The sequence below is a fragment of the Apostichopus japonicus genome, chromosome 19, assembly GCF_037975245.1.
Source record: "Apostichopus japonicus isolate 1M-3 chromosome 19, ASM3797524v1, whole genome shotgun sequence".
Lineage (NCBI taxonomy): Eukaryota > Metazoa > Echinodermata > Holothuroidea > Aspidochirotida > Stichopodidae > Apostichopus > Apostichopus japonicus.
In genome coordinates this window covers 3,456,110-3,482,154 of record NC_092579.1, presented here as the reverse complement: position 1 = coordinate 3,482,154, position 26,045 = coordinate 3,456,110, and the positions used below count along the sequence as shown (strand labels likewise).

The window sequence follows — 26,045 nt, the reverse complement described above, 5'->3', positions numbered from 1 at the left end:
TTGCAACCATATGACTTCTCATATCGAAATGTAAGTTGAGATGAGCAATCAGTACGTAAGTAGCAACCGTATGACTTCTCATATCGGAATGTAAGTTGAGATGAGCAATCAGTATGTAAATAGCGAACGTATATGACTTCTCATATTGGAATGTAAGTTGACATGAGCAATCAGTATGTAAGTTTCAACCATATGACTTCTCATATCGAAATGTAAGTTGAGATGAGCAATCAGTATGTAAGTAGCAACCGTATAACTTCTCATATCGGAATGTAAGTTGAGATGAGCAATCAGTATGTAAGTAGCAACTGTATCACTTCTCATATCGGAATGTAAGTTGAGCAATCAGTATGTAAGTTGCAACTGTATGACTACTCATATCGGATTGTTAGTTGGGATGAGCAATCAGTGTGTAAGTACAGTAGCAACCGTATGACTTCTCATATCGGAATTTAAGTTGAGATGAGCAATCAGTATGTAAGTAGCAACCTTATGACTTCTCAAATGGAGATGTAAGTTGAGATGAGCAATCAGTATGTAAGTAGCAACTGTATGACTTCTCATATCGGAATGTAAATTGAGATGAGCAATCAGTACGTAAGTTGCAACCATATGACTTCTCATATCAGAATGTAAGTTGACATGAGCAATCAGTATGTAAATAGCGAACGTATATGACTTCTCATATCGGAATGTATATGACTTGTGCAATCAGTATGTAAGTTTCAACCGTATGACTTCTCATATATGAAATGTAAGTTGAGATGAGCAATCAGTATGTAAGTTTCAACTGTATGACTTCTCATATCTGAATATAAGTTGAGATGAGCAATCAGTACGTTACTAAGTTGCAACCATATGACTTCTCATATCGAAATGTAAGTTGAGATGAGCAATCAGTACGTAAGTAGCAACCGTATGACTTCTCATATCGGAATGTAAGTTGAGATGAGCAATCAGTATGCAAATAGCGAACGTATATGACTTCTCATATTGGAATGTAAGTTGACATGAGCAATCAGTATGTAAGTTTCAACCGTATGACTTCTCATGAAATGTAAGTTGAGATGAGCAATCAGTATGTAAGTTTCAATCGTATGACTTCTCATATATGAAATGTAAGTTGAGATGAGCAATCAGTACGTAAGTTGCAACCGTATGACTTCTCATAACGGAATGTAAGTTGGGATGAGCAATCAGTATGTAAGTTTCAACCGTATGACTTCTCATAAATGAAATGTAAGTTGAGATGAGCAATCAGTACGTAAGTTGCAACCGTATGACTTCTCATATCGGAATGTAAGTTGACATGAGCAATCAGTATGTAAGGTGCAACCATATGACTTCTCATATCGGAATGTAAGTTGACATGAGCAATCAGTATGTAAGGTGCAACCATATGACTTCTCATAACGGAATGTAAGTTGGGATGAGCAATCAGTATGTAAGTTTCAACCGTATGACTTCTCATAAATGAAATGTAAGTTGAGATGAGCAATCAGTACGTAAGTTGCAACCGTATGACTTCTCATATCGGAATGTAAGTTGACATGAGCAATCAGTATGTAAGGTGCAACCATATGACTTCTCATAACGGAATGTAAGTTGGGATGAGCAATCAGTATGTAAGTTTCAACCGTATGACTTCTCATAAATGAAATGTAAGTTGAGATGAGCAATCAGTATGTAAGTTGCAACCGTATGACTTCTCATATCGGAATGTAAGTTGAGATGAGCAATCAGTACGAAAGTTGCAATTGTATGACTTCTCATATCGAAATGTTAGTTGACAAGAGCAATCAGTGTGTATGTTGCAATCGTATGACTTCTTTTACCGAAATGCAACCGTGATTATGGCATTCTCAAACCATTCAAAAACTAGCTCCTGTTTAGTTTATTTTATTTATACATGATGCAGCTATAATTCTCAGCTGTTAGGAAGGCAAGAACCACAACAGCAATTTTAGATTTATGGAGTTTAAGGGATACATATAATTAAAGATTTTTTTTGGGGGGATGGGAGGGGAAGCGGTGTGGTGAGGTTGGAGGTGTGGAACAGAGTGTGCAAAGTGTTTATTTATTCGGTTGATAAACTTCTCTCTCATGTAAGAGTGGTAAACAATATGACAATATCTTGTTTTCATATAGTAGGTTAAGCCTGATTTGAGAGATTATTTATTCATGTTGTGTGTGTTCTGTTGATAGGTTGATAATTATGCTGACAGAAGGTACATGAGCCAGAGGCCACCTCAACGCCAACCATACTCCAGGACAAGTCCATTGTTCTAAACTATGCCCTCATCTCTACACATGCAGTGACGAGGATGTGGAAACCATATATGCGATGCTATATCTCAAAATGGTACACCGTATGGAGTTACAGTCTGCTCCTTTGTTTGGCCAAACTGCAGCAGCTGGGACCCCTGACCATTGTGACCTCACCAACCTCCCCCCCCACCCCCTCTCATCATATGTGGTGGAGCCAAATAGAAGTAAATTACAAAGCAAGTCAAATATGCTGCCATCCATTTGAGCATCCTTTAAATACTGGCTATTACACTACATATGAGGCCTGCCTCGCCAAAGAGGACATTGCTGCACTAGAGAGAAGTATAACTGAGTCATGTGTTTCTGTGGCAAGATGTATTTGATGAATTTATGGATTCAATGCCCTCAGGATGATTAGGGCAAAATTTACCAAGGTGTATCAAGTATCAGTTGTCCAACATTATCTTTATGCAATCGTCTCTGCATAAATACTTCAACAGCCTTCATCAGCCACCCTGGGAAGGCTGGTATTTCAAACTTTTTTGTTTGGTGACCCGAGTTTTCATCTTCATTACCTAGGGGATTGTCCAGTTGTGAATATTGTGGCCTGGAGAAGGGTCTCCCGTGAAGAGATATTCCCGTTGAGAAATTTATATAAGGATGTTTGGTTTTCCGAAATGGTGATATTGGCTATTTATGTTTTTTCAAGCCTATCAATTACTTTCTCTTCTGATTTACTTGGCAACCCTCCAAAACTTTTTGGTGACCCCAACAATGAATACCAGGGCTCAACCACACAGTTTAAATGTAAAGTGGTGCTTCAACATGTTCTGCTTATGTCATAAGGACTGGTTAGTTTAATTTGAATTACATTCCATGACTATGCAAAATATTGCTTGTTCACTCTGACTTTGTAATCAAGTTTGTGTAGGAGATAGGACAGTATCATCTAGTTTGATGACTGCCATGTTTTTTTTGAACAAGCTTTCCAGGTACAGTATTGATCTTAAAATTGGACAGTGTACTGTTAAAGTTATTATTCTTTCAGTAAAATGCTTCAAGCATAGAACCTTCTTGTGCAATAAATACAGACGTTTACAACTTACTTGTTCATCCACATACTTTTTTTTATTATATATTTCTACAAGCTTGAAAGACAAATTCACATGGTAGTGAGTGTATATCATAGTGTCAGTAGAAATTTCATTGAATCCATGGCTGGTTCATAATATGCCTCTCCTAACCAGTAACACACCAAGTATTAATTCTTTGTGCAATAGTCCATCAATTGTATTGATAAATGGATTTTGTGTTGAATAGTTGTTATGAAATTTATGTAACAGAGATCAACTGTGGGGCTCGCTCAGATTTGCCTCACATACATGATCAGGATTTTCCCAAACTGAATATTTTTAATCCAAACAAATACAGTACCATGTATGGTCAAATATGGACCAAATTTAGCATCGTTTCAAAAGGTTTTAAAAACATTCTCAACACAAGGTTCAACTGCCCTCCCATCCCCCCTCCCACCCACCCACCCACCTCCCATTAGGATAACCGGTTTGGGGTGGCAAGAGACATAACTCTTGCCCATTGCAACACAAGGAGCAAACTAAGTGTGAAATGACCAAATTGGGGTAGAGAACCATGGCATCTCTCCAAAAGTTTCAATGTTCAAGACAAAATACAGTAGGTTGCAAGCCTTATCCTCATGAAATATAAGCCTATGTAAAATATACCTATGCTCTGTTCCAACTCTTGCACTCATCAGACCCCCCCCCCCCCCCCCAGAAAAGGCAGTTTGCCACTGCTTCTCTCAAAAAGAAAACATCACTTTGTTACGATCATGTACCAAGAGATGTCTTTGTGAAATTTGAGCTTCTCAAGTACACAGGTTTAAACTAGATGAGAGAAAGATGACACCTATCACACGTCAGCAGTTGAAATAGTATTGTGACTTTTATTACAAGTATATTACATATTATATACACATTAACTATACATTGCATAGTTTTGAAACTGTGGAACATAACATTCCGTAAGGTGTATTTTTGCCAAACAGCAAACTCAGAATTTGGGGATCGCCATACCATCAATGTAACTTTATCGTTACTGATTTCATATGGTTGTATATGAGATGATATGACGAAGGGTGTATTCCCCTATAAGATGCTAGTGTCCATACACTTTGTAGGTCCCTCACCTTAAAAAATGCCAGTTATGCATATAAAACATACACTACATATATCTCAAATGTATAAGGGATTTACAAAGGGACACAAGACATTCTCTTACTACAGTGGTAAAGTTGAGGTTGGTTTAGCAGAAACCAAACAGCTCAATTCCTTGTCCTAATTAAGGTAACCTCACCTAGTTATGAGACTAGGAGAGAACATTTCCCAGAAATGTTGCAACAGGAAGTATTTCTGAACAGGCAGAACCAGGTGGCCAAGCCATTGAGGGACCAGAACTCAGAAACAAAGGGCTCTGATAGGAGAGGGTTACCCAAGGTGCAGGGTATATGTTAGCTGTATATAATTTCCTAATGGTAAATTATGGGGTGATACAATAATTTAGCTCCAGCTTGCTCAATGTTAGATACATGCATGGTTACCACTGTCACCATTTGTCAACATGTATATTGAAATTCTGAATAGCAATAACGGATTGGTTGTTGTTAAACCAGGAAAGAAATTCACTTTTGAGGTTAGCAATAGGTTTAAATGAGGGGCCTTCAATCCATAGCCCAGCAATGCCTGACAAGGTATGCTTAAATACACTGAAAACATTTAGAATGTCACCAGTGTTCTAAGGATTCAAGTCCTGTAGACTGTAATATCAAATAATCTTCAGACACAAGAAAATGTGCCCAACATTCATCATTGATCATCTGACTGCCGCTGTACATGGTTGGCTGAAAATCAGTCTGTTGTAGAGGAGTGGTTGTACTAGTGTCTAATTTACAAATTGTACAACATAATTAAAATACTGTACGGAATGCAAAAATATAACCCAACTCCAAATGAGCATACATGTATTAGGTTGGATGAACACCTTGTACAGCAATAATTCACTAAATGGATACTACATTTAACTGGTAAGGTTGTGAATACCATACATTATATACAACAAGGGAACTCATACCTGAACATGTTCCAATTATTAAATGAGCTTCTTAAACAATGAAAATGCAAACACAAGATCCTTGTGTAAGAAGAAACTGGTGTTCCCAGATCAAAAGATAAAACAGACAGGCTGAGAGTCAACACATCTTCAGGAGATCCATTCACTCTACATAACAGCAATGTAAGAGTTGTCTGTGGTTGGGATTTAGTGTACCCAACAAGTTTCTGCTGACTTTCATTAATTCCAAACAGCTCCTCTACTAACTTGCTATCATATTGTCTTGAGTCTTGGTCCATTGTCGATCTGGTTTGTTAGTTGTGTTTGAAGAATTTCAATCCAAGCCAGTTCAAGAATATGCAAAATGTAGCAACAACAACTGTTGATGGAATGAGTGCTAGATAATAGCCAAGTGTTTCAGGCTCTAGACAACTGATGATATCCATTGGGATTCTTGATCTGTGGGTAACAAAGTCAAAGTTACCAATGAAGGAAAATAGCAAGAGGAGAAGAACATCTCTTTCAAAACATGTTTTCAAGCTGTAGCTTATGTTGTTCTTACTCAGATCTCAGAGTAGCCTACATGTGGTAAATGGAGGTAATTTTAGGCCTTCTCTTTTACTGGTGAGTAAAGTGGCTTTTTCACAAAAGTTCAAAAACATGTGGGCTCTCATTGCTAAATAGTTAGGATATAGAACATGGAATGTGCCATGATCGATTGACCAACCTGTCACCTGCACAGCAAGGGGTAAGGTTTACCTAGTGAAAACCTCTACAGGGTCTTCTTAGAGACAATGGTATATTGACGACTTAAGTTAATGCGTAAGTTAATGAGGCAATTTTGGAGTAGGCCTTTGCTACCAAAACTAATATTTAATGCTTGCAAAAGGTAAAGTGTCATTGAAATTTTATTTCAATGTGTGGAAGTAATGGGCAAAACCTGTTAGACTTTGCTTTTAAAGACTTGGCAAACACAACACCGTGTACGTAGGCTTAAAGCGAATAATTATTATCCACATACCACGTACGGTGCCAGGAACGGCAGGATAGGACCAGCCTACCAAGGCTTGATGACGATAGTAGCCTAGTACTACAACAACAAGTACTTCTACTACTAGTACTAACTTAGAAGTACTGAGTAACGTTGGTCCCAACGGTAATTTGGAGTCCAAATACTTCGTAGTCCGTTGGCATTCAGAGCAGACATTCGCAGTATTGCAAAACCACAATCGCCATTAAGAAATGGGTCAACTCATCAGTATGGGCTAGACATTGAACAAAACACCGGGCACGACCGACTGTAACTCACGGAAAGGCCCGTGGTCAATTTAATTATAACGCTGTGTAATTTCCCGCCTATTTGCGATTGCTATATACGCACGATGCACCGAGCATGCTGTTACAACCGCGAGACGTGCTCGCGACAGTACAGTACCACTGTCTTTGTGATCGCAACTTTACTTCCGTGGGCAGTATCGAATGGCAATATTAACTTGAACGACAGCTACGCGCAACATAAATTGTAAAAACTAGGATAAAAGTTTGCATAATATTTCTTAACGCTAGAAAGTCAATATTATACCGAAAATACTTGACTTTTGGGATTTCTTGGTCTTGTAATTTCTAAGAGAATAGGTACCTGGCCATACACTGATATCACTATCATCAAACATGGCGGACACCGCGGCTGCTCTTCTTGATGAATTGATGGGGAAAAATCGTAATGTTTTACCTAATGAGAAATTTCAAGCAAAAGGCTGGGAAGAGCCGGACGTAAGACATTTTAAAAGAAACTTACACACCCTTGCGTGATATATGTTGAAATAGCCTAGGTCTATCCTTTATGAAAATATCACATGACTAACGTACGGCAGTAACGTAATGCTAGAAAGTAGCCTAAGTAAGGCCTAGGCTAGGCTTAATTCAAAGTTATCCTTCTTGTAAGGCTAGTTTTACCTTCTAGGCTAATATGCAGTTTCACGCAGGATTCGCAAGTTTCAAGGCGGAAAAAGACGGTACTAATTTAGAATCCGTACCATTCCTAACCCTACTTCCTAACCCTACAGTAGGATGGTGACTTCGAAGTTCGCCCACTTAAGACTTAAAACACCCCAAAACTAAATCTTCTGGTATAAATCACCAGAAAATATACTTCATATGGTGGGAGAATTGTGTTTTAGTATGATAAACCGCCAAACTTTCTTTCCTGCAAACTGTTTTCACGTTGTTTTCCAAGAAAATTCTTCGTGATTGTGGAACTGGTATTTCTTGCTAGAGTATTGCGAATTTCGGCCACGCAACCTACAGTGTGGCGCTGGTAAAAATTGGTGGCGCTGTTGCTTTTTCAGTAATTATAACAGACTTCATAGATCTTTCGTCATTTTATTGACAAATATGTAAGTAATTTCTTGCACACGGGTCATTTTGGAGAGAAAATAACTGTAGCTTCGTAATTTTTCGTGAAATTGGCTGTTGCTATAGGTTGTCATGGTGAAATCGTGTGTTTCTTAAGGGTGGCCGATTTTCGCAGTATGGCGAACTTCGCAATACTGACTATACTGATTTCGCTTAACTCCCGTTAAAATTCGTTAAAAGGAAAATAACCGAATTTCCACGTTTTGTCATCGAAATTCCCTGATTTTTATCGAAATTCCCCGAATTTTAACGATTGGTTATTTCAGTCATTTCCTTCGTGGAATTTTCAACGATACGTTGAAATTCTTTTTTAAACGAAATAGAAGGTCAATGTGTGGTTACGCGAAACGTCGGAAAACGAGCAACTTCGTTTATTAGTATTGATTAGACTTTGGAACAGTCGTTTGAAGGCAGGAATTTTCTCAAGAGCATTCCTGTACTTGCATGAGTAGTGACACTCAAAGAAACATGTAGTGAAACTGATGGGGGACGTTTTCTAACTGTGAACCCCAAACACAGTGACATAAGTCTTAACTTCGCCAGGACGTAAGAGAGATTGCAGTCAAAGCTATGTACCACGAGGCACCCTTCCAGATAAATTAGAGTGCTGTTTAACCATTTAAATAACAATGAATGGACATATAAACTTGGTTTACTTGCAGATTACGAAAAATAGTTAATTTTTAGAGATGTAAATTTGTTTTTTTTATTAGAGTTGGAGTATGAAACTTTGTTTCTGAGCGAAAACATGTAACTTGAAGCAAAATAAAGATGCCCCGCCCATTCTGCGAGGACGCTTCCATTTTTCAAAAAGGCGTTTTCTCTTTTTATTTTTTCTATTTTGTTTACTTTTAAACATGAAAATTATTTTAAAATATGTAAAGAACTTAGTAATGTACTGCAAACTATCTATAAAAACAGAAAAACAATGTTTTAGTCATGAATAATGTGTTTAATATAACTAAAGTAGTAGGCCAATAGTCATGATAGTGTCGTCAATTCGTTTTCTCAGTTTATATTTGCGACATATCACCCGTGTACATCGATCAATGGCATGGTGAAATCCTGTGTGAAAATATGTTGACCCCAAAAGACGCAAATGGCCGTTCTAGAAAGTACCGTCATAACATTAACAACACAAGGCCAGTTTGCTCTCTCAGGTCCGCACGTGTACAGCCATTTTTTCACACCTGATATTATGCTGTGCATGCATTGCGGGCGCGATTGCGGCAAACATAAAAGAAAATGAATGAAAATGAAAAACTTACGATATTTTTTCACAAATATTGATGCTTAGATAAGTGCTTCCTCACAATCAACGAGCCGCCCTAAAATTCGCTCCGCTTACGGAAAAACTTCTATATATATAACAAATGGAAAAACTCGAGTTTTTACACACATAATTCCCCACTGACATTGGTCACAGAACATAAGTAGGTCATTGACATTCGAACTTGGCAAGTTGCCCAAGTTCATCGCACCATGGGAACGACACAACACATTGAACATGATGTTATATTCTCCTGCCATCTGGACGCCGAGTGTAATATGCAAATTATGAATGGTACTGCGCAGCGTGGTTAAATCTTAACCTATTGCGACACAAATTTTGGGAAGCTGTTGTTTGAAATAACTTTTGTATCAAATGTAAGGTACTGTATCATGTATGTGACACAAGAGAAAGAAAATGAAATCGGAGGCTGCTCGAACCAGTTTCAGCTTGATTTTTACAACCCATCGCACAACACGTGCGTGCGTAATTTGTTTTCTTAACATAACTTTTAATGAGTAAGTAGGAAAGGTGTTTAAGTTTGCTAATTTATGCGAGTTTTTGTTTAAAATCTTGTGATTGATAGACAAATATATTGTTTTTTTTTTCTTCAAAAGTTACGACGTTGCCGAAGGCCGAGTTATATAAATTCAGTGATCTGAACTTCTGAAGACCACGAATACTGATCATGTGTGTTAGGCAATTATTATTACACGAAAGGTTCGCAATATTATTGGGCCTAATTAATTAAGTAATTAACATACATTGATCGTTGTCTTGCTGCCTGAATTGCTACCTGCTGGAAAAGAAAACCTTAATTATTGTACTCATAACGTCCTATTTTCATTAAAAGTCCAGTAACGGTGCGTCGAAAAAGCCGCGATCGGGAAACGGCGTTTAAACGTTAAACCGACCGGCAGGCGATACGGTGAAACGGTTAGCGAAATATCTGATAGGTCACACCCTTATTTAAACACACACAACAAAACGCCCTTATTCAATGAAAATATACTGAAAACCATATCGCAAAAACACAAAATCGCTTATAACTCGAAAACGGTCGGCTGTATAGGGATTTCCTAAACCGAATTTTGATGCGCTCTATCCACCTGTGTCATTTATGAGCTTTTCTGACGTAAGCTGCAGTACGTAATTTCTCTATACCAGTTCCGCGAAATTTATTAACGCAGTAAACATCGTTCATTATGTTTTCTTTCACAACGAATATTCAAAGTTGTGCTCCACACACTTCACAGATATTGTTTTATGTCGTTCATTTTCAATTCTACTTTAAAATGACATTTTCGAACGATGCATTGCATGCCTTATCAAGCATTCCTGATTAGTAAAACTAAGGAAGGATATTCAAATATATATTATTTTCATTTGACATGATTTTATGAGTTGTTCCACTTGAAAAACGATAAAACCGAAAAACAAAACATTTACTTCTCATGTGACGCATACCGGGAGACTCATAAAAACTCCCCCTACTCATTAAAATAAACTTACACATGCCGTCAGGCCAGTTGAAAGCCGTCAGGCCAGTTGAAAGCCCTCCCCAGTAATGTCTGATCAGCTCTTCCCAATATACAATACTCAAATAAGCAATGAAAATATATTCATTTTCCACAGAAATCTACCCAACGTGGGCCCCAAGTCACTGCTTTATTTTCTTAGTAGTCATGGAAACAATTGTTTGCAACTCTCTTGCTGGCCAGGTGTTTTCAAGTTTTATTAATAGCACGACTTTTGATTGGTTCATTGAAGATAAACTTTCTATCCCTGCTGGATTGTTCTACTTATATATATATGAATGAATATTTGGTTTTCAATTAACTAAGTAACATATAACATCCATTCCATTACGAACAGTAGGCTTTCTATGGCTTTCTATTCAATGCTATTGTAACGATACTTCACTTATCAACCATTCCCTGGCTCAACAAAGACAACTGATCCCCAGAAAAAAAAAAAAAAAAAAAAAAAAAAAAAAACGTTGTCTTTTCTTTGAAAACAATTCTATTATCCCCCGCAGGACCTCTTGCGAGGTCGATCAGGGGTAAAATTTCGTTTACTACTACTAAGTAGGGGTAAAATAATGTTTGCTTCTAGAGGCAGCCAGCCATGAAGGTTCTGCAGTGCTAAACCCCCCACGAAGATAAATACTATGCTAATTAACATAAGTTAGGCGTGAATTTGACAAAGCCAAGTTTATGATTGGACTAAGCCTTTCAAAAAAGTTTGGTGGTGGGGATATCCAGGGTAGGGAATGCACATGTAAGCAGCATACTATAGGTGGCCCAGACCCAGGCTGCGACCTTACCAGGGCAGTCCATCTGCTTTTACGGGCAACTTACAGTAACGGGTTAGGGGGGAAATAACAGTTTTTTTTTTTTTTTTTTTTTTTTTTGCGTGCATTGAAGTCGGGGAGATTTTTTGGACGGAATGCGCTCTCAGAAAAGTTTGAAAGTGAGTGCGGTTCTGTAGTAAACGGTACTGTAGTACGTCAAGTAACACAGGAATTTATTGGAAATAAAGATCTCTTTGATATCCAGCTACGACTGTCTCATTGTTGATATTTTTTTCTTGTTTTTTCTGACCCTGCGTTCCTTGGTGAGTTAACTTAAACTTATCCTAGTTTAATACTAGCCTATAACTTAAGAGTCATAGAATGTGCTTGTTACGATCGACCAAGACTAGTTTTTATTATCCTAGCCAAATCATTTTTCAAACACCTAGTACAGAACTTACTCCGTCTTATATACAATCAAACTTTTGCAACGTTTGTAATATTCCTCGGCAACTTCTGGTAGAGTCTGAAAACGGCTGTAGTTACACTACGGATTCAACGCAAGTCACAACCTTGATATGTCTAGAATTGCCTTTGCGGTTTTTGATCGCGATAACTTTCGTGGAAATTTCGTTGAAACTTCGTTGACAACCGTGCCCGCAGTAGTCTAAATCTTGTCAACGAAGTTAACCGATTTTCAACTTTTTTTATCGATTTTTAACTTTTGTTATCGATCGTTGATTTTTTTTCAACGGGAGTTAAGCGAAATCAGTACTGTAATTCTCATACCACAATTTGTTTTGTCATTCTTTATGTATTTGTCCTTTGGGAGGACTCAAGAGGCTTCACATATTGGTATGGTTGGTCAGAAAATGCCAGATATTAAACCTTCTTCACTTATGATGTTTACCATTTCCAATTTTTACAGGTATGCAAGGACTATCTGTGTGGTTTCTGTCCTAATCAGTTATTTACCAATACACGGTCTGACTTAGGTAAGTACACGATATACAGGCTATAACCTTTAGAGTACATTTATCCATACAATTGTAGTATTAATGAGACGCAGATATTATTCTCACAGAAAGTGCTCACAATTCATTTCTTCAGTTATTGACACATGCAGTGCTGCCTCATAGACAAATGTTTCAGTAAGGCCTACTTGTATACCATAGATGAACAGTACCTGTTACACACATACATGTTTCTACTGTTATGAGGTGTTACCAAGACAATGTTCAAGATTTACTTTTGTTACTAATTTACACAACCATGTGAATCTTTTATTTTATTTTTCAGGTGTCTGTGACAAGCTCCACGATGACCACCTCAGGAAAGAGTAAGGATTTTTATCTTTATTTGTATTATTAATTTATTTTCTTAAATATGTATCTATCTCATTAGTTTATATCCTTCTGCACTATTGATTTCCCTAAATCATTTTATGTTAAGATTTCCTCAACAAACTAATAGAAGACATTTTTTTGCATAATAGCTCCTCTAACTTGTGGACATAACATAAAGCATACTGTTTTCATAACTTTTAATTGTTTTGCCCAAACTTTTAGCACAGTCAAAGGCATATTACTGAAGAAGTCGTTGTATGTCAAGTTAGATGTATCTATAAGTAGGATGTCCCTCGTGAGAGTTAAGCAAAACAAGCAAGAATTATCAAATACGAAAATTCTACTCTGGTGGTGACTTCTGCATATTTAAAGCAGCTGGCTGCATTTCATTACTTTGAATATTAACTCTAGTACTTTAGTAACTCTAGTAATGTGTGTAGCCTTTGAAATGTTAATGTGGAGTAACAGACTTTTGTGAGGTATTGAAAGTCTATTATGACACTGTCGCTCATGCAACAAACTGTCAGTACATTTTGTGTGAAATATGACAGGAAATGTAACAGAGCAAACAGAACCAGCTTCATATTTTGTAGACGGTGCCTCTACATCCTTACATTAGAGTATTGCAGGGAATGAATTTCCTCTTTGTCTTTACAGCTTTGAAGAAAGCTCAACAGCCAAAATTAATCACTACCAAGACATGTTCTTCAACCATTTGCAAAGGATTATGGGAGATGTAGAAAAGAGGATACGAAGAGGTCAGGCCAGACTGGCGATGAGTCAGAAGAAGGATGAGGTAGGTTGGAGGCAAAGCATATTTCATGTAGATGACAGGCTTAGAATTAATAAATAATGAATAACCCCTTTTGTTATAATCTCTAAGATAAAGATTGCAACGATATGATGGTAATGATGACATGAGAATTGAAGTTCCACACAGGTGGAACACGAACGTGAGCAGAAACCTCAGTAGGATTCTATACGCATAAATCGTTGACCTATGGGCAAAAAAACTCTTTAAATTTTGAATGAAAACATTTGTAGCTTCATTTCTACTGATTCCAGTTTTCCAATGCTTGGGACTGCAGAAATAATACCAAATAATACGCAAATGGAAAATTTCTGATTTCAAATTTACTAAAGCTATCGTAACTCATTTTTTCATCATAACCCAGACCATTACAAAGATCAAAACTCAAGGAAGAAAATTGAAGAAAAAATAGCTGTGGAACAAACACTTCTGCTACCTTCACCCCTTACCTGAAGAACAAAAACCATTAGAAAAGTGCCTTAATGATTTAACAATGGGAAAGAAATTTACAATTAGTCACTACCGCCAAGTGGTTTTATGTGGTAACTAGGAACTGCTTAAATGTGGGTAAAGTTTTTTGTGTTGGTAAGTTGTATAATACGGCCGATATAAACCTTCCTTTATTGTCCTATCTTTACGTTTCCGTGTTTTAGGAATGGTAAGTTGTATAACACAGCAGATATAAACCTTCCTAAAGTTTCCTTTCAAGCAGCATTTTACATCCTTTTCTATGGTATTTCTCAACCTCACTGATTCCACGATGCCATAACGACAGACATAACTAGCTTATCTATTCAAATATTACTTCAAATGGTGGCATAAAAGTTGAAAAGTTTACAACTTTCAACTTTGTTTTCTCTCAGATATTTTCCGTTGGGATCCAAATAAACCTCGTCCATAATATGAATATTTAAAAGCTACGAACGTCATTGGCCAATACGTAATACAACACCATGCTTTATTTGTGTCGATTTGTCTATGGCAGTTGTACCAGGGAGCTGTTAGAGTCCAGCTCGCTGGTTGTACCAAGTTACCAACTCGACATTTTGAATCTAGTTTTAGCAACGGCTCATAACTAAACCTGCATCTCTGATTGGTTGAATTCAAACTAGTGGGTTGGGGCACTGTATGCGATTAATATTAAATGTTTCATTTTCGGAGGACACTTTTCTCATTATCTGCATATGTCCTTCATTACTAGCCAATTAACGCTTTTGGCAGGGAAAAAACTTGGCAAATATCTTAGTTTGCTGTTTTGTGATTGATATAAAAAACTTGATGGACTTGTCAAAAAAGTGGAAAACGGCGACAAAACGCAAAATGCTGCTTTAAGTTTTTGTGTTCTAGGAACGGCAAGTTGCATAATACTGCAGAGATGAAGTTCCTTCATAAATCGTCCTTTCTTAAATAAGTTTTTGTGTTCAAGAATTTGTTAATTGTACAATGTGGCAGCCATAAACCTTCATAAACTGTCCTTTCTTTAGCTGAAACTTCCAACACACGCAAAGGAGGAGGAGAGGATCAATATGCTAACCGGCCGTATCAATGAACTCCTGGCTAAGGTGGAGGAGTTGGGTTGCCAAGGAAACGTAGATGAAGCCCAGGGTGTGATGAAACTGTGTGACCAACTGAAGGATGAGAGAGACCAGTTGCAAAATGTAAGTTAACAAAGCAAGCTTTGCTGTGTTTTGTGTTAAGAGTTGTTCTTTTATATCTTACATTCCTGTCTCTCATAGATCTTTCTGTGGTTTAGCATTAATTTTCTTTTGTATATTATTTTCATTTCATTGTATATTTTATGTTTGTTTTGACATGCACTATTTCTAGTTTTATTATCCTCTTGGATATTATAAAGTTAAAATCAAGTAAATCAGTCAGAGTCAAATGCATTTCAGATTACAGATTTATTCTTTTTGTGATTCACAGGCGACAGATCAAGCTATGGAACTGCTCTTTTCTCAAGAGAAACAGATGGAAGTCTGTCAGATTTGTGGAGCATTCCTAATCGTCAACGATTCCCAGTCCAGAGTCGATGATCATTTGATGGGTAAACAGCACATGGGTTACGCCAGAATCAAGGCAACTCTAGAAGAAATGCAGGTATGTTGACCAAAAACATGGTAGCAGAATATAAACAATGTGTTTACTTCAAGTTATATGTGTAGTACATCGAAGTTAGTTTAAACATTTGAATGATGGTCAGAGTTTATTGTAAATGGCACCAGGGGGAGACAGAGAAATCAAGTCTGTCAAATTGGACTTGTAACCTAAAATGAGAGGTCAGCTTAAAAGAGAAGGACAAATCGCAAAACTAGAAATGTTTCGCCTTGTGTAACGCCTTTGAGTGTGCAGTGAGCAAAGTTTACCTTACCATACAGGGAATAACTTCAGTGTTCAAATGTTACATAGCAGTTTTGATGGTTCTGAAGTTTGTCTCTCATAAAGGGGTATGGATCCTGTGTACAAAACTATAATACTTGTTTAGACTTGTGTAGCAATTTGACCAGTTTGGCAATAAATGTCTTTGTCTTATTGATGTCACAACTTGTACTAAGAGGTTACTCTTCAAATACAAACTTCGTTACCGTATCAAACAATGAATTTATGCTTAGTCTACTTTATATACCAATAAGGGTGGACCTTTCATATTCTCTGCTTGTTCTGGTTAATAGTCAAATAAGGGCAACAGAAATTAATGCACAAAAGTTGCATGAACATTGCTGTAATAACTTGGGAGAAACTGGTAGCAATATGAACCTAGTTGAAATTAAGAAAAGCAACCAGTTGGCCAAAGCACTAGTGAGTTAAATACTGAAGCCTGAACCTTAAGAAAGTCACCATAATCCATTATTGTACTATTTAACATGGAGACAGTTGACATGCCTGAAGTATTTGTTAGGATATATATGCCTCGTTGATTCACTAACGTATGACTTTCTCACAATTAAAATAAGAGGGTTTTGCTTTAAGACTATTACTTTAACGTTTCTTTGTCCGCGACAGAATAAGAGAATCAAAGAGCAGGAGGATAGAGAGAGCAGTATCAGGAAGGAGCGAGATGACAGGGAGAAGGCGAGAGAAAAGGAAAGAGACGACCGGCTGAAGAAACGAGCGGAGAGAGAAAAAGAGAAGGAGCGAGAAAGACGGGATCGCAGAGACAGATCCAGGAGGTCAAGGTCACGTTCAAGACGGTCCAGGTCAAAATCCAGGGAACGGAGGAGGTCCAGAAAAAGCAAAAGTCGAGAAAGGTCAGTCGAACAAAATATATATATTTTCTCTTTGGTGATTTGCTTAGCGTAGTAATTTTAAAGTTGATGAATTTTGTCTTATCTTAATAGAAAGTGCTGCAAACTTTCCACAATTACAACACTAGTAGTCAGTTACTGTACATGCTGTTTGAGAGCAGCCACACAGTATTTGCTGATAGTAAGCAGAAGTGTTGGGCTTACTATGTGAGGTACGGAATTTGTGACGATTCTTTGACCGATGGTTGTTAATTTACCTAGATCTGTTTATTTATTTCATTTCTAACGGCAGAACATTGCCATGGTCTTTGTTTTCTCTACATGCAAACAGTGAAATGCTCTGGCAGTGATCTAGTAACTGGTCCTAAATTAGAGGTCTTTGTAGGTGAATTCTGAAAAAGATGATCTACTCTTTAAAAACTACATTCTCATCCTTGGACGGTATTTTTTTTTCCCCAATATGTAGACGTAGAAGTCGCAGCAGGGAGCACGACCGTAGAGACAAGGATCGCAAGAGTAAGAGATCCAGAAGCAGGGAACGGAGAAGGTCCCGATCAAGGGATCGCAGACGATCCAGAAGCAGAGGATCGAGGTCAAGGAGGTCAAGGTCTGGTAGTCATAGAAACAGTCGTCATCAGTCCGAAGAGAGACGAAAAGAGGAAAAGGGGGAGAAGTTAAGAGAGGAGAGTAAAGAAAGGAAAACTACCGAGGATGCCGTTCCAAACGGTATTTTAAAGCAGCATTTTGTGTCCTTTTCTATGATTTTTCTCAACCTCACTGACTCCACTATGCCATATGGACATCCATAACTAGCTTATCTATTTAAATTTTACTTCAAATGGTGGCATAAAAAGTCGAAAAATTTTCAACTGTGTTTAACTCCAAGATATTTTCCATTTGGATCCCAATAAACCTCGCCCATAAAATGAATATTTAAACACTACGAACGTCATTGACCTATACGTAATACAACACCATGCTTGATTTGTGTACAGTCTATATGGCAGTTGTACCAGGGAGTTCCATAACAACTCCTTGGTTGTATCAACGCAAAGTCTTGAATCTATTTTTAGCAACGGCTCATAACTAAACCTGCATATCTGATTGGTTGAATTCAAACTAGTGGGTTTTGGGGAACTGTATGCAATTAATTTTAAATGTGGAATTTGTTGTGGACACTTTTCTCATTATCTGCAAATATCCTTAATTACTCGCCAATTAACGTTGTTGGCGGGGAAAAACTTGGCTAATATCTTAGTTTGCTGTTTTGTGATTGATATATGTAAAAAACTTGATGGACATGTCAAAAAAGTAGAAAACGTCTACCAAATGCAAAATGCTGCTTTAAAGATATCAGATTGCTCGTCGACCATCTAGAATTAGCTTCTCCAACATGATAGGCAGAAATACTCCACTTTTAAAGTTGCATTATGTGTGGAATTTGTTACTATGTTGTAATACTGAAGCAGAGATAAGGGTAACCCCCCCCCCAAAAAAAAAAAAAATTCACACTTTATTGCAATTTTTTAGTAATAAAATATAAATAAATATGATCTGTATACATAAATTCTTCAAATTTTGTCATAAGGTTTAGTCAAGGTTAAGGAATAAAAAAAATAACGTTTATGTGCAAATTAAAATAATAAAAACATGTTATATATGTATTGAGGCACTCAATGTTTAGATTGGAATGAACTTTGAGATAACTTGCTTTGCAGCGACATAGACCACCTCTAGGTGAGTATGTGTAAATATTATATGGTTTGATCAAAGTTACGTCCCAATTTATAATACAGCCTCAGAAGCAGTGTTTATTCCAATATCCTAGGGTGGAAGATCTGTTAAAAAGTTCAGGTACGAAAAAGGGTAGAAAGTAAATATGTGAATATAGAGGACAGCAAACCCAATCATCATCTTTGGCTTATATGATAGATATCTTTGTGAAGAACAACTCCTCTAAACAGCTAAGAAAAATCTTGTCCTTTGAGGGAGAGATCATAGTTTAAGAGCTGTGTCTGGGAGCTGTCAAATTTGTAAATCTGGGATGTCGTAACGCCACTAGGATCTGAACCTTTACTCTTTTTGTTTATCATATTTTAATTGTAGAATATTGACAGCGTTGACACTGAAAACGGTGTCATCATTAAGTCATGTTAAGAGGTTCTATAGTTTAGATTCAACATGTGCAAAACCTATCTCAATAACAGAAATAAACATTTTTGTAGTTAAATAAAGAAAAATATAAAGAATTGAAACATTGAGTGGTTTGATGATGTCATAGTTAAACTTGATCAAGTCTTCAGCATTGGGTGTTCAAATGGAGTAAGATGTTTCTGAGCTGCTTGGAAAGGTTGTCATGACAGTCTTCTCTGTAAATGATGGTAGTAGTTGTGTCTCCTTGAAGGAGGGTGTTTCAAGATGAGAGAGTATTCAGCACAGTGATTAGCAGGGAATCACTTTCCTGGTATCACTTGCTACACAAAGGCAAGGATATGTTGCGGCTGTAAACATAACCTTAATATTTTTAGCGTAAATGGTATGCAAATTTAAAATACAAAGTTATTATTTAGGTGAGCAAATATATGACTGGTGATATGCCTTACAATGGAATTAGCATTTTAGACAAATCAATTTGTGGAATTGCAATGTGACCCTCAACCTGCTCCAGTAGTGAGTTAAATTCACCGATATGCTGCAATCTCTTGATTACACAGGAGAAGAAACGAAGGAAGAGGGTGAGATAGATTCCACTGCCAAGGAAGACAACAGTGACAACGTCACTAACGAGGAAGGGGAGACTAAGGAGGACTCGACCAGAGGGGGAACACCAGAGGGGGAAGAGGGTCGTGAGGAGCATAGTAAAGAAGAAGGTGAAACGGATGAAGACAAAGACTAAAGGTGACCATACAATAGTGAGCCTCCCTGGATGACAAGGTAAGTGGTTTCATCAAACTGTTACTTAATGCTCAGATGATGTTGCAGGAGAAGACTGGAACAAGAGATGCAGTCACCACTGAGGTACCACATACCGTTACTTATTAGCGATAGATTTTGTAAATGAGATAAAACCCTCAAAACCAAAATATTGAAAAAAAAGGTTGTCTTGTCAAAGTGGAAAACAAATTGATGTAGACTTTTTTCTTTCTTTTTTTCATACGCCTCTTTGTTAATCCATTGATCAAAAACAAAATTGCTTGGCAAAATATTTCTGGCAATGAGTAGTAGACACTGATTATAATAGTGAGATAAAAAAGGAAAATACTTCATAGGCTGCGTTAGCAAAGATAAATATTTAAGAGCAGTTGGAGTAACCATGTACCCACTATCCTAATTCTTTAACACTAAAGAGAACAGATAATATACCCATTTCTGAATTTAAACATATTTTTTTCACTTGAAAACACTGCATCATCTGCCAAACTGACCAAAAACTAAAAGGGAAATTACCTCAAAAGCACCTTTTTTCCTCTTGAATATAATAATTACCATCTTATAAAAAGTCACAGTCCCAAGGAAAATCCTTCTGTGAAGTTTGATCCTTCTTCAGTTCACCTTTGACCTCTTGCCTTATTTGTGGTTCTCAAGGTACATTGTCTGATCAGTATAGGATACCCAATTTTGTATATCATACAAAATAATACAAAATCATATATTTTACATATTTTTCAATGACATTTCTTTTGTAAGGTATATATATTTTTTTTCTCGTGTATCCGAGTGTGTCTTTTAATCTGTTACTATTATGAACCATAAACTGATAATGTGACAACCTTCAGTTGCTTCTCGCCAAGCCCTCTCTTTTGGAGAATCAACATATCAACATATCCTTGGCTGATGTTGCGGGAGAATTACTACCAGTGTCTGTCCTTCTGGTGTAGGTTTTGTCTTTGCAGAGGAATGTTTTCTCTATTTCCGAATCACTCTGCAGGTATTTTCAAGAGGTATTTCTAGGAATTGTAACCATTTCTCCGTTAATAATTTTTGCTTTCTGTCCACGCTGTATGATTTTGTCGAGCATGCCCTAATTATGACTGCGATCCCTCTAGTGTGTTAGAATATTCTTCAACCAGAGAGGTTCCTCATCTAACTGGGTTTAAACGTACCGTATCTGGTTGGCTGCATAACTTACTGTAGCCCAGCGTTTCAAAAGTGTTCATCTGTTAAGACCATTCTGCAACAAAGCTCAGCCTCTTTTTCATGTTATGGTCACAAGTAGATAGTGGAAAGGATGTGAAATGTTTCTCGGTTATTTGAAATGTGGGAAAATGCAAGGCATAATTAGTTACTGATTTTCTATTTAATTCTCAAAGCATCCATTAAATAGTTGGCAATCTTTTGTCTTTTGCATTGAAAAGAATTAAACAAGTGCAAATGTTGGAAGAAACCTTTGTTGTAGGTTTGGATCATAGATTGGTTGAATTTTCTCAAAGAAATCTGATTGGCCATGACTGTAGAAAGGGGTTTAAAATATTCAATATTCATGATGCTTCCTGTTGCCTTCTGAATGTAGTGAAATCAAATGCAAATGTTTAAAAGGACCTTCCTTAGCTGTAGTCTGGATCTAACATTGGAGGTATTTTCTCAAATAAATCGGGTTGGCCAGCTGGTTATTTTACCTACTGAATATTCAGTTTGTTCCCATAAGAGGCACCCAACTATCCACATCCCTACTAGGAAATGTGCTTCTTCGTGAAGGATACATGTTGGAAGGACGTGTCCATGGAAATGCACTTTTCATAGGGTATTTCCTTACAATTATGATAACTATGATTACAACTGTGATGATAAGTTTAAGAGGAATGTCCAAACTGATGAAACAAAGAACAGCACCATCTTTATATAGGTTTGAAGTAGACAATAGCATCCAGCCAGACAATGAATGGGAAAGATTTGTGGTAAGGGTGAAGATTTGTGGTAACCCGGTGGTGGGGGGGGGGGATGTAAGAGGGGAATTTAAGCTAGTTTGTAGTAAGGTTAAAGCTTATCATATTTATAACATGTTTTCTTTTCTTCTTTTTACTTGACAATGTGTATTTAATATTCAATTACTAATAAATTTCTGCTGGTCTCTTTGCAGCATTCGAAGCGGCTTGGTTTGGACTCGGTGCTCTGGAAGACTTGGGTAGACAGACAAAGGGATGCATTGTATAGGTTAGATTTCTCTTTTCATTTATATGTGGACCCCTCAAGGCCATACTTGCATGATGTTGAAAATATACAACAACAAAAAATGAGAATAATTTTTGCCTTTCACTGAAGAAGTCGAGCTGCAAGTTCGACGGAACCTCGTTGCCGTGGTGCGCTGCCCCTCCTTACCGAACTGAGTCGCTGTTGGATTAGAGGCAAACTGTCATTGAGGTCGTTGCGTCGTTGTTGGATAAGAGCTAGAGGCGAACTTACCGAGGTGGGTCCATCCCTGTCTACAAATGATTTCAAATGTTCCTGTTTTGATGATGTGGTATTAATTATTTTGCAAAATATCTTTTGTCTGATATCAGAGTGTTAGAATTAACTTTTCTGTAACCTCTAAGACTTTAATAATAATTCTGTTGTTAACTTTGACATATGGTGGTTCATAATTTAATGATACAGTTTGAGGAGAAAGATAGCAGAGACTTATCTTAAATTGTTAGTTCCAACCTGGGTTGGATGTATTCTGTATAAAGCCAAACTTCTATAGAGGGACTGATGAGTCATAGCAACAGGTGTAACAGAAGGCGTGCTAAGAGGTCCTGTTGATTACCTGGGGATAGTGCCCTGCCAAAGACAAGCTCCAGGATGCTTATGATCAATCAGCATGTCCTTCTGTGAAATCATTCATGTGTTGGCATCGTCAAACTCTGCTTCTAAACATTTTGAATGTTCACACGTTTCAAGTTTTTGTCACCATTTGATCTGAACTTTTTGTTAAACTAAAGCAAACAGGAATATATTTAGTATTTGCATGCTGCATAACAATATTGAGGTTACTGATTTACTCATATATTGTTTTTTTTATTATTGTTTTTTTAGAATGTTTTGTATTTGAGTCTGTTACTTTACATTTATGTAGTAATTTCCCCCACTATGCATCTTGCTGCATATGCCATTGTGCACAGCATCAGGCTTCAAATATATATACTACATCAGCTAAATTATACCCCCGGAAGTTGCAACATTCATGTGCATTAAAGATGCTGGCTGTGTTTACGTGTAGATGAGCAGCAGAGAATGTATTACATGTACCAGGTTTGGACTAGACTGATTTATGCTCAATCCATATTGTGGAAGGCTTCAGTGTCATCGAATAAGAACGGTAGCAACTGGTTTGGGCCAGGGTAGATGCTTCGTTGGGGCGGGATGGGAGGGGGGGTAGGGGATGTATGAATAAGTCTGGAGGAAAATGGGTAAAGAGTTGAACGGTTAGAAATGTGTGATTGAAGCAGGCTACTTTGATGTGTTTATGATTGTGTCTAGTAAACCGTTTACTTTCCAAGCTGTGTATATATTTATCGTTTCCTTTTCTTCATACAATGACTTCTGTTTAGTGTAATTTCTCTTGGGCCAGCTAATATATTTACAAATATAAAATGTTAAGTGTGGCACACCAGGCGTTTCTCATCGTACTTGATGAGCTGATTGCACAGAGCCAAATAGAACCCCCCAAACTATCTATATAGACCAGCGGAAACTCTCGGAGGTATGTGGTTTTATGTTTTATCTAGTACAGGCATGGTTAATTAAGTGATTTTAAATTGTTTAAATCAAAAGGAAACAAGTACTCTTTGGAACGAGAGGTTAAGGTACCGAACCGGAAGGTTCACCTGATCTACCTCTTTGACTGAAGTTTGAAGACTGTTCAAGACAAATTCCTGAAAAGTTTGACTATTGAAGACCCTAGAGTACCTTTACATAAGGAGCTACATATAACCATACTGAAAATTAAAAATATATAGTTGGTAGTTGATGTTGTAATTTTACTGGACTGGCATTCCTTTTTGCATGACTTAAACATTAATGACACATTAAAATGTTGCTTTTTGAGGGGTTTTAAGAAAATTCAAGATCAATGATGATTGACCATCAAAAGTGGTTAAGTGTGTTAATTACTGATTAACGGTGAAACATCCTTACCAACTGCTTCTACCTCCATGATAAAAGCCGATTATGATGAAAAATGATGAAAAAATACTTGTTTGTTTTGGGATGTATATCTTGACTTTTCTCATGATGCAAAATACTGATGGTTAAAAGTGCTTCACAAACCAGTGAGCAACTTTTTGTTCCATTTCATGATTCTTCTTGTATTACTGTAAACGTTTTTATTGGCTAATGTTTTTAAATCTAGTTCTAAACAAGATTCTAGCATCTCTTTAATCAAATCATTTACTAATGTAAACAGGGAAACAAGTGACACTAAGATTTCACCATCAGTGAGCAACAAACAGTCAACAGAATGGCAGCCTAAAGAAGTCAAACTTGAATTAAAATGGCAACTTCTTGACTTTTAAGCTTTTGATATCTTGACTAAATCGTTCTTATTGCTCGATTCCTTCATATACTCAAGTCCTTACGCTGTACAGTAAAGAAGATGTGCGCTGGTATGTTTCTCCTTTGATGTGATTTGGTTTTCAAACAAAGAACAAAATGTGTTTTATGCGTTCATTTTTTTTTCATGAAATGTTAAAACCCTTGTTCATTTTTCCTAAGTAGTAATGCTTGAAGCAAGATTGTTTTTTTTTTGGAGACTGGTTTTGTTGTAATTGAAATGGTTGTATCTTAAAATAGTTGGTAGTTCTTTTAGATGGCAGTTTCTTAATATTTTACTGTTTGGTAACATCCTGTGACTTAATCTGTTGGTTCAGGTGTAACTCTTAGGAGTGAAATGCTTACAGTAAAATTTGTCCATCATGTTATCTTGTACTTTTTATTGTCATTCTTTGTAGAAACTTTGGTTTTTACTAAATCAAAAAAAAGAAAAATACCAGGTTGTCGATATGTTGCACATATACATATTAATTTTTGGTGGTGTGGCAGAAGAGGGGGAGGGGGTAGTATTTTAAATCTGACATCTGTTGAGAAAGTTCAAAATGATTTCTCTTTGTCTGAACATTGCAGAAAGGATGGCACATTTTGCAAGAATTACAAGTTTTATGAATAGATTGCACCTGAAGTTAATTTGTATTAATGTTTCATACTTTTGGCAATATAGTATTCTGTATTCTTGAATGGCATCTCATAACAAAGGTCACATGGCATGTGGTTAATGTCAGATCATTCAAATTGGAGAGATATTTCATATGATGTGCTGAAAGGCCTGTTAATTTGACCAATATGACACAAATCAATTTTTCTTGAAGCTTGGAAAATAAACAAGATGTACAAAGCATTATCTTTCTATGTGTTTTGTTTGTGGTTTGAGTAATTTGTTTTAAGAATCATTAAAAAAAACTCTTAATAATATTTGGTGCTCTATAAACAGTTACTATCTACATTAATCAATACATTTCTCTGTAAACAAAGTGGGTTCATTCTAAAGGGTTGCTTCTGTACAAGACCTACCCGTGAGATGAAGTGGTGATTTGAACCTTCAAATGTGGAATTATGTTTTAGATCTGGCAAATAACTCGCAAGGTATAGACTTTATGAATCCATTTTTTATGCCAATTTTTTCCATGAAAATTTGTGAGACAAATAATGAATTAATATGCGAGTGATGCATGTAATGAAGTAGTGCTGAGACCTCAGTAAAATCTGTGGGTGATCCAGATTTTTTGACAAGGTGTTTGTTGTCTGAGCGTCATCGAAACCTGGTACTCTGTTCCCACCCTGAATAAATCTAAGCTTTAAATGGGTATTCTGAGACATCTATTGACAAAATCAGGATTAGGCTACAAGATTGTACTAATAGCTACTCATGTAAAATTTTAAATGTCCTTTTAAGTAGGTCCTAATGCAAGTAGTACAGTAACGGAGGTCATTACGGAATTTTTAGTTAGTACTTGGGATAAATGTTTGATTTTCTCAGATTTTAGAGAATTTAATCCTCACAGTTCCTGAGTCAACTAGATAGCTTCAGAAGTACACAATAATTGAGGCGGGATTGGGGGAAATCCCTCAGAATTTCAGTTTAAAAAAAAAAATAGTCTAACGATTTAGGAAGGCTTTTCATAGGTATTGGTAGGTTCTTTAAAGCCCGATTTTTCCAGCGACACCGTGGAGTAGATTACTGCGTAGAAAAGTGTTTGTGTTGTTAGGGCGGTGGGGGGGGGGGGGGTTAGCAGATTTATTA

At 36.9% G+C, this 26,045-nt stretch overlaps 2 protein-coding genes across 3 annotated transcripts in view; both read left to right on the top strand.

The window, feature by feature from the left end:
* LOC139960234 (coiled-coil domain-containing protein 33-like) overlaps positions 1-3,373 on the top strand; it is a 29,179-nt gene extending 25,806 nt beyond the window's left edge. For both annotated transcript variants that reach the window (XM_071958426.1, XM_071958427.1), the window contains exon 19: positions 2,206-3,373. In XM_071958426.1, the coding sequence (XP_071814527.1) occupies positions 2,206-2,289 (84 nt within the window). In that variant the 3' untranslated portion in view covers positions 2,290-3,373. The remainder of the gene's footprint in view (positions 1-2,205) is intronic.
* Positions 3,374-6,927: 3,554 nt separating this feature from the next.
* LOC139959565 (luc7-like protein 3) lies at positions 6,928-25,142 on the top strand. Its single transcript, XM_071957284.1, has 10 exons — positions 6,928-7,167; positions 12,301-12,367; positions 12,672-12,711; positions 13,376-13,514; positions 15,014-15,187; positions 15,456-15,629; positions 16,533-16,777; positions 17,241-17,500; positions 19,489-19,708; positions 21,852-25,142. Exons 1-9 carry the CDS (start codon positions 7,066-7,068, stop codon positions 19,668-19,670), a joined length of 1,383 nt encoding a protein of 460 aa, XP_071813385.1. The 5' UTR covers positions 6,928-7,065; the 3' UTR covers positions 19,671-19,708; positions 21,852-25,142.
* Positions 25,143-26,045: the final 903 nt, after the last annotated feature.